At 41.6% G+C, this 9,136-nt stretch overlaps 1 protein-coding gene across 3 annotated transcripts in view; it reads right to left on the bottom strand.

Annotated features, from left to right (window-relative positions):
• Nucleotides 1–2,899: 2,899 nt before the first annotated feature.
• The window catches only part of NAP1L4 (nucleosome assembly protein 1 like 4), a 28,295-nt gene continuing 22,058 nt past the window's right edge, over nt 2,900–9,136 (bottom strand). For all 3 annotated transcript variants that reach the window (XM_068399345.1, XM_068399343.1, XM_068399344.1), the window contains one exon: nt 2,900–4,149. Coding sequence is in view for 2 of the 3 variants with exons in the window: in XM_068399343.1 (XP_068255444.1) it covers nt 4,111–4,149 (39 nt within the window). In the remaining variant the exon portion in view is untranslated. The remainder of the gene's footprint in view (nt 4,150–9,136) is intronic.

The following is a 9,136-nucleotide window of genomic DNA, read 5'->3' as shown; positions in this document are numbered from 1 at the left end:
GCAATATGAGCATATGGAAAAAAATAGCTCTGCCTGCTATTAGCGTGATGACTATAAACCATTTGGGAAAGCGAGGATGAAGGTTCTTCCATGTGCAGGTCACAGCTATGGTGACAGAGCTATTTGCACACTGATTATAGTGAAAAACATGGATGACAAAGGTAAAAAATGTGAGGATTTCATCTTCAGGGGAAGAATCCTGAACAGATACTATATTGACACAAAATCAATGCCTCCCACAGTTCATTTGGGAAATAATACAGATATTTATCCATGGGAAAAGGCAGAGGATGAAGCAGCATGAATGCAGCGCTTTATTTTTTTTATACATTGCTATTTGCAACAGGCTATCAAGAGGTGATTTGCAGGAGCCCGAAGTAAACCATGTTTGTCCAAAAGCCACATGTGGGTGAATAGAAAAAGCCACAGGACCAGGTGAAGTTTAGCGATGGCAAGGCTTTAGGGCACATAACACCTGCTCCAGTGGCAGGAGAAGCAAGTCTCCCATCTAGCTGCATAATCCACTCCTTGTGCTTATAGGCTCAAATGGAAAGGGTGGTTCTTCCATTTTCTGGCTAAACTGTACGTGTTTCCAAAAGGGCTCAAGCTAAGATGCTTCAGAAGAAAGTGCAAATTTCAAGCGCAAGTTCACAAGGTTATGTGCTACCTCAGTGTAACATCAGGCAGCTGGGGTACGTCTCACACCTTAAACTCACCTCCCGAATCGACGAGCTCGCAAGGAGCCAGCGATTTCCTCGTGCCTAACTAGTCTGACCTCTTCTTAGATGCTCCTCTCCAGCATGGGCCTCCTCCAGACTGCGCTGTGCTGAGCTGGCTTCCTCGGCGAGACCTCATTCACTTGAGGAACTGCCGACAAGGCAGCATTTAACTGAAGATGAATTTATTAAAAGTCTCCTTTATTTTAGAACAGGAAAAGCCTGTTTAATAAGGAGAGTGGAAACGCACAGAGACCATTTTCCCAGCTACCACAAATCCTAACGACAGCACAAACCCCAGATAACTGAACTTATTGAAATTGGACTGAAAGCTCTCAGCCAGCCCAAATAGCAAGCTCCCACTAAGGTACCCTAATGCTGTGCAAAAGGCTCCCGAGAAACCACAGCCCATCCTCGATTTTCAGCTGGAAGCAGAATATTTGCCATGTGCTTCTGTATCAGATAGGGCAGTGGGGTAGTACCTCCAAGGCTTTCTTCCTAGACATCTGAGGCACTGAGAAGCTCTTAATCACGCTGCAGCCTGAGTAGGCAACATGCCAAATTAATCTCACCTGGAGCCCTTCCAGCTGCTTCAACTTTTAGACCCAGAAATGGAGCTTCCCCCCCACCACCTCAAGCGAGAAGCTACTGACATGAAGAACTGCATCAGAAGAGTGTGTTCCCACAGAGAGTTTATCAGGTTGCTGTGATGGTAATCAGGCATGTGTGCACATAGACTCACTTTTTTGGTATCACCTCACCATTTTTAGCACTTCCCACCTTAGTTTTGCATAGGGCCCCCAATTTATTTGTCTTAAGGCACAGTCTTCAGAAAACACCAATATTGGGGTTTTTTTTAAATTTTCTTTTCCAACAGTTAATCACTCATCTCCTTTTTGCACACCCACACTCCCTCTATTTACCATCCAGCCATGACATTCTGACAACCAACCCATCAGTTCTTGATACTCTTTTCTGCTAAAGGAATGAGCTAAGCTGTTCAAGTACCCCTTATGTTATTTTTCCCCATAGACAAAGTCTATAAATAACCATCTAAACCAGAGAAGTCTATGAAATGCTCATCTTCACCATTCACAGCCAGATCTGTAATGGCAAGAGCATGGCTGGGCTTTGACGAGATCCGTTTTCTGTTAGGCTGTGTGGACTGGCACTAACTCTGTTTTAATGCATCCCAGCTCAGGTTTCCCATCACTTTCCTGAGGATGAAGGTCTCGCTATGCAGCTTTGCTACCCACCCACCTCATTTGCACTCCTTGAATGCTAGCACATTTGCTCTACGTGTTCTGGAATTTCCCGTTTTCTCAAAATTAAAGTTCGCCTTTCAGGATTCATGCACGTAAATTACTTCAGTGTGTTAATTTGCAGATGTTTATCTCCAGGTAGCAGCACTCCTGTTTAACCATGTAGTGGAAAGTACTTCTTTAGGATGAGGGAAGTATCATTCAATTTCTTTTAATATAAAAAGAAAAAAAGCTGGTCAGATACCTCTTTGATGTGCCTAGCACCACTGGCAGTGTTATTAGCCAGTTTGCACATGTGCAGACTCCATTCACTACTCCTTCCCTTGTCAGACACGTAATTACGCTGGTCTCTGTGCCTGCTGTAGTACACTATAGTCTAATGAGTCATTACAAAACTAATTTTTTAGAATTTATTTTTAATTAAAGTCCAGAGCCTATCCCTATTCCTGCCTTCTTCCCCCTTCCCTGCCTTAACACTGTAATATGTCACTCAAGCATTAGCGCTATGCATTTTCTGACCGCAAGATACTGATGTGGGGACATCTTAACAAGTCATAAACCAGTTTATGTCCCCCAGCACCTCATTTAGTCCACGACCAAACTGCATAATCATGTGGAATCTTTAATAATGACATTGCCTCCCAAAAAAACCAAATCCTACAAAACATTCCAGACTGTTTACTTGCAAATTGAGCAAGTTTGTTCTGATTTACATCAAAGAACTCTGTAATGCACTATTTACAAGGGCTCCTTTTCTTTGGCTTTTGACAACAAAGGAAACTAGCAGGATGTTCAGACAAGAGCTGCACAACACCAAACAGCTGGCATGCCCCTTGTTAAACACTTCCCTGTTCACTACCAAAAGTCAAAGGGATATTCATTTAACCTAGGAAGCATTATGGACCAGACAGGCACCACCAATCATGTTTCACAACTTTAATAGAATATTCTATCTATTCTGTACAAATTGAAAACACCGTATTGTTACAAATGTGTAAGGTAAGGCTGGAGCACTCTACATGCCTGGTCACAGTGTTGATACAGCTGCTATTCAACTGCTGCCAGAGGCTGGCAAGGGATGCTGAAACTAGAAACTAGAAAGGTAGTTCTGAAGACTTCAGAGCTTTAAATAAAACAAATTGTGGAATGGAATAATTTCAGTGTTGCAAGTAAGACACCAAAACTTCAGATTTATCGAACTGAATTTTGATAAATTTTCGTGTTCTAGTGAAAGGTCCTTCCATGCTGGACACTAAGCAATAAGACTACTGGAAAGTTTCTGGTTCTTTGGCTGCAACCCACTTCCACCAACAGCAACAGTTTGGCCTTTGCATTTTGATCTTCATCCAGAAGAGTTGTCATTTTGACGCGAGTTCATTTCTTCTGTCTAGACTACTACATTGAGACCAATTCAAATTATTTGTTTTACAAGTACCCATACTGTATGCAAAAGAGGAAGATTTTCAAGTATATTAAAAACTATTAAAAAGCACTAATTCTGTCAAAGTACTTACAAACATGAATAAATAAATAGTAAGATGAACAACTAAGTCTCAAATATGACACCCCCTTCAGTGAAGTAAAATTACTTCAATTCAATTGGTTTTACTGAGATAATAAATATGACATTTAAAGCTGCTCAAGCACTAGTTCAATTTGTAGGTTGCAAGAAACATTAAAAAAGGGGGGAGGGAACTAGCAAAAAAGTCATATTGCTCTGTTTCAGCTACCATACATGTAATCCATTTACTTCAGCTCCTCAGTACATTGCTATTCCACAATTTTCAACGTTTAACATGAAAATGGATAATCCTCACTTGGTAGTCTGGACTATTCCCCTATGCATAGGGCAAAAGGCTCTAAAGGCCTATTGATATACTTAGCTACAGTGTACCAACGGCTGTAGAGTGTGCTTTATTTAAACCTCATATTTCCCAAATGCATTGAAGTTGCCACTGTACATGTTAAGCCATAAAGAAACGTTAGTGAAAATCATGCATTTTAAAACAATTTAACTTTAAGCATTGTTAATAAGATTGTGCTGCAGCAATGGAATATCCTGAACTGCAGGCCAGGTATCCAAACATTTGTTACAAGTTGTTCAAATATCACTTCCAAGTGGTATTTCCTTATTACTGTTGTTTGCATTCAGCAGGTTGGCTGGAATCTTTCTGTAAAAGGCAAAAAGAAAAAATAAAGTTAAAACTCAAAATGGCATACAAGAAAATACTTCAACAAGAAAATTTGCTATGCAGTTTTGAATTAGCTAGAGATATCACTACCATGTACAGAAGTGCTACATGTAAACTCAAGCTAGATCACAACGGTCTCAATAGCAGTCACCATATTTATTGGGGTTCCCCCTGCCCCCAACTGCTTGGTACCCCATAATATTTTTAATTTACATTTGCATCCTTTACACTCCATCCAGTAGGCCAAGTTTCAAACAAACAAGAAAGCAAACCACCTTCTACTCCCCACCAGAGGCTCAATTTGATTTTCAGCTCCTATTAAACAGTTTAACAATAAACTGCCACCTCCGCTCTAACTCTGAGGAGGGAGGAAGGCTGCTTATTCTGCAGCACGTTTGAGTTTTTTCCTTGGAAGCTTTGCCCTTTCTGCTAAGGTGATAAAAATGTAATTAATGTGTTGATTTCTTCTAGGTTCTGCATCACCAGCAGGTAACTATTCAACAGTTTAACACTGGGCAAGAAGTCCACATGTTAATCTGAATATGTAAAAGTAGAAACACCTTCATTAGGTAGTAAAACAACTTCCCCTTTGGCAAAAGGAAGTGTACTTGGGAAGGAGAACAAGTATTCAAACAGCTAAGAACTTCAGGTTTTACACTGCACTTCTTGCTTTTTTTGTTGTAAAACAGGATTCTTAGAAAGCAGGAGAGTTTATTCAGTGTATTTCCTGTTTGTTTCTCCCTTTGCCATTTGTAATATAGTTTATTCTAAACAAACAGCAGTCACAGAAACCTGCTGAATTCTAGTAAAGAAAAATACAGGTATAAAACATAACACCTTGAATGTCACTGACTGCAAAATAAAATGTTTTTAGTAACTATCCTAAAGAGCAGCTTTACGTGTTGTAAAAGAAGCAAACATGCAAGAGTTCATTATACATCAAGCAACCAAGAGCTAGGACAGCTTAAGCATTTTGCCTGTAGTGAGGAAGAACAGGTGCAACTAAGATTCCTTATCATAAGTTTTGCCCTTGATAATCTGCACTAAACCCAGACTATTTTTCTCCTCCTTGCCCAAACTGCTTTAGGGTTATAGTGGTCACTATCATTCCCACTGTAAGTCTGCATTAAAGCCAAATGCTGCCTCTTCAGCACAGACATGCCAAAGACCTTTCAGAGTTCTTCCTTGTGGTTTTCCTCCCCCATCACATCTGGCTAACTCTGTATTCTCTCATTTGCCTGGTGTTCCAAATAACACTGATGTTAATTTTCATTGATCTGGGACTCAATACAGCACGAATACCCTCTTGAAAAGAGGGATATGTTTACACAGAAGACAAGATTAGCATTCTCTTCAAAAAAAAAAAAAAGATCTGACTGCCACTGGTAAGACATTGCATGCTATTCCTTTTCATTTAGAGGCAGACAAAAACAAGCAACATTTTGCTCAAAAAGCTTTCCAAAAGTATCTATTTTTCTTGTAACTGCTTTGTATTTGAACATGGCCAGAGTAGTGCAGGGCATCAGTTCCCCTCCCCCATGCATTCTGGATAAAAGCCATAATCAAGTAACAAACCCATTATTTAGAAAGTACTTTAAAATCTTTCCACCTCCTTCCTTCCTATTCACCTGCTATATCAGACACACTTTGGTTGACCACTGCAACCATTTCCGCTGAATGTTGATGATCAACCAAAATCCTTGTTATATTTTTCTAATAAACTTCATTACCTTTTCTTTATACTTGTCTTTACTTCTGTAAACATTTAAATCATATTATTGCATATAAATCTTTATCCTGTAAAAACTGAGTCACAGTACAAAGTTCCTTCTTAAGGACCTTTCAGTGTTGATTACTGCTCTCAAACAAAAACAAAAACCAATTTAAGGGATTTTTGGATATGAATCTGGGGATTTGGGGATGAATCTGGGATGAAATCGGTGTGCCCAGCTCGCTCCCTGAAATGCCTGTACACCAATGCACGCAGCATGGGGAATAAGCAGGAGGAGTTAGAAATCCGTGTTCGGTCGGGGGGCTATGATCTAGTGGCAATTACAGAGACTTGGTGGGACGCCTCGCATGACTGGAATGTGGTCATGGATGGCTATGTCCTGTTCAGGAAAGACAGGCCGCTAAGGAGAGGTGGTGGAGTTGCTCTTAATGTGAGTGAGCAGCTAGAATGTATTGAGTTCTGTCCAGGGGCGGATCAGGAGCGAGTTGAGAGTTTGTGGGTGCGAATTAAGGGGCAGGCTGGCAGGGGTGATACTGTTGTGGGTGTCTATTACAGGCCACCGGATCAGGATGAGGAGGGTGATGAGGCCTTCTACAGGCAGCTGAGAGCAGTCTCTCAATTACAGGGCCTGGTTGTTGTGGGGGATTTCAACTACCCTGATATTTGCTGGGAGGCCTACTCAGCCAGCCATCCTCAGTCCAGGAGGTTCCTCCAGTGCATTGATGATAACTTTCTGATGCAAATGGTGGATGAGCCAACTAGGAGAGGAGCGCTGCTGGATCTGATCCTCACTAACAAGGAGGGTCTGGTGGAAGAGGTGAAGGTTGAGGGCAGCCTTGGTTGTAGTGTCCATGAGATGGTAGAGTTCAGGATCTCATGTGGCAGGAAGAGAATAGCTAGCAGAATCGCAACCCTGAACTTCAGGAGGGCCAACTTTGGCCTTTTCAGGCAATTGCTAGGGGAAATCCCATGGGACAGGGTACTAGAAGGTAAGGGGGGCCCAAGATAGTTGGTTAGCGTTCAAGGACTGCTTCTTCCGAGCTCAAGATCAGAGCATCCCAACAGGTAGGAAGTCAAGGAAGGGTACCAGGAGACCTGCATGGTTGAACAGGGAACTGCTGGGCAAACTCAAGTGGAAGAAGAAGGTGTACAGATCGTGGAAGGAGGGGCTGGCCACTTGGGAGGAATATAAGTCTGTTGTCAGAGGATGTAGGGAGGCAACTAGGAAAGCTAAGGCCTCCTTGGAATTAAACCTTGCAAGAGAGGTCAAGGACAACAGAAAGGGCTTCTTCAAATACATTGCAGGTAAAGCCAACACTAGAGGCAATGTAGGCCCACTGATGAATGAGGTGGGGGTCCTGGAGACAGAGGATAAAAAGAAGGCGGAGTTACTGAATGCCTTCTTTGCCTCTGTCTATACTGTTGGAAGCTGTCCTGAGGAGCCCTGGACCCCTGCGGCCTCAGAAGAAGTCAGGATAGAGGAGGAATCTGTCTTGGTTGATGAGGGCTGGGTCAGGGACCAATTAAGCAACCTGGACGTCCATAAATCCATGGGCCCTGATGGGATGCACCCACATACACTATACATGTATGTCTGTATAATCCCACTGCTTCAACCAGACCCTCCTTGTTAGTGAGGATAAGATCCAGCAACGCTCCTCTCCTAGTTGGCTCATCCACCATTTGCATCAGAAAGTTATCATCAATGCACTGGAGGAACCTCCTGGACTGAGGATGGCTGGCTGAGTAGGCCTCCCAGCAAATATCAGGGTAGTTGAAATCCCCCAGGTCTCTCTGAATGGCTGCGCAGCCTTCCGTTGTGTCAGCCACTCCTCCCAGTTTTGTGTCATCCAAGTCATTAATGAATATATTGAATAGTACTGGTCCCATACATGTATGTAGCTAACAGAACAAGGCATGCAAGCACATAGAAAGATATACTGGACAAAACAAGCTACATTATCAGTTTTTGTAGCATCTTCTGAAGCTACTTCCAATCATCTGCTCAGTTTTCCAAAGCCACAACCTAAATATAGCATCAATGCTTTGTGTAAGAGATGATAATGACCTGGTTTCAACTGAACAACTCAAATATACTTAAAAGTGAAAGGAGAGAGAGGAAAGAAGGAGGAAAAGTTCGCAAAGCAGGAAGTGTCGACATCTATGTAGCAAATGTAGTACGACAATAAAGGAGGAGGTAATATCGAAATGACTGAAGAGGAGAAACTGGATTCAAAAGGAAAACAAACTAAAGAATAATTATTTTTTGTGTACATGAAAAGGAAAGCTATTCTAGATATAAAGAAAGCAGGGGAGGAACTGAAAGGCAAACAGGGGCAGGGGTCAGGGAGAAACAGGACCAGAAAATGGGATGGATAGAAGGAGGAATGGAAAACAGGGTCAAGGATGAGTCTTAAAAGACATAAAACAGAATTCCAAGTTGACCTGAAAAACTGAAGCCAGTGGCTGACAATTTTTAATTGTAAGAAGGGAAGACAGCTGTGTAACAGATTGCAGTAGGACAACATATAAGCTGTTGTGACAAATGGATGTTCTATTATTGCAGGTGAATAAACAGTGCAAGTACATTGAGGCAGGGTGGCTGGCTTCTCAAAGCATATCAGATTGGAAATAAAATTTTAAAAAAAACCCCCACAGCTCAAGTTTGAGTTTAACAAAAGGCAAAGAAGGGCATTATCTATGCAGAGAGGTTATGAGTTGGAAAGATTACAGCTTCTAAGTAACCAAAGGAAAAACAAAAAGATACAAGCCTAAAATACAGGGGAAAAAAGCATGGAGCCAGTTGCAGGCAGTGTTGTCTATGAGGCATGGGATGAAAGGTGAAAAATGACAGTATACAACAGAAGGAACTTTTTTCTTCTGAAAGAGATGAGCCAGAGAGCAATACCTGTTTAGAATCATGAGCTCAAGAAAAGACCGCTAAGAGTAACTGCCTTTGCCAGGCAGCATAAATAAGAATAATGTTGGAAAAGACATACTAAGCAAGCTGACAACTTACAAGAGTTCTCAAGAGCAGCAGAGGAGATATTTAAGAAATAATTTGCAAGTACACTAGAAACAGTAAAGAGACATAACATCAAACCAGAAACAAGGAAAAAAAGTCTGACAAGTCTGTCTTTTATCACATGTATACAAAATACAGTTTGACTGCTACAAAGGCAAAGCAGAAGTTGTGCCAGGAAGGCAGAGAGGTCATTCTGAAAAATCTGATTT

Source organism: Nyctibius grandis, chromosome 4 (assembly GCF_013368605.1).
Source record: "Nyctibius grandis isolate bNycGra1 chromosome 4, bNycGra1.pri, whole genome shotgun sequence".
NCBI lineage: Eukaryota > Metazoa > Chordata > Aves > Nyctibiiformes > Nyctibiidae > Nyctibius > Nyctibius grandis.
Note: the sequence above shows the minus strand (reverse complement) of the source record. Positions and strands in the feature narration are given on the sequence as shown.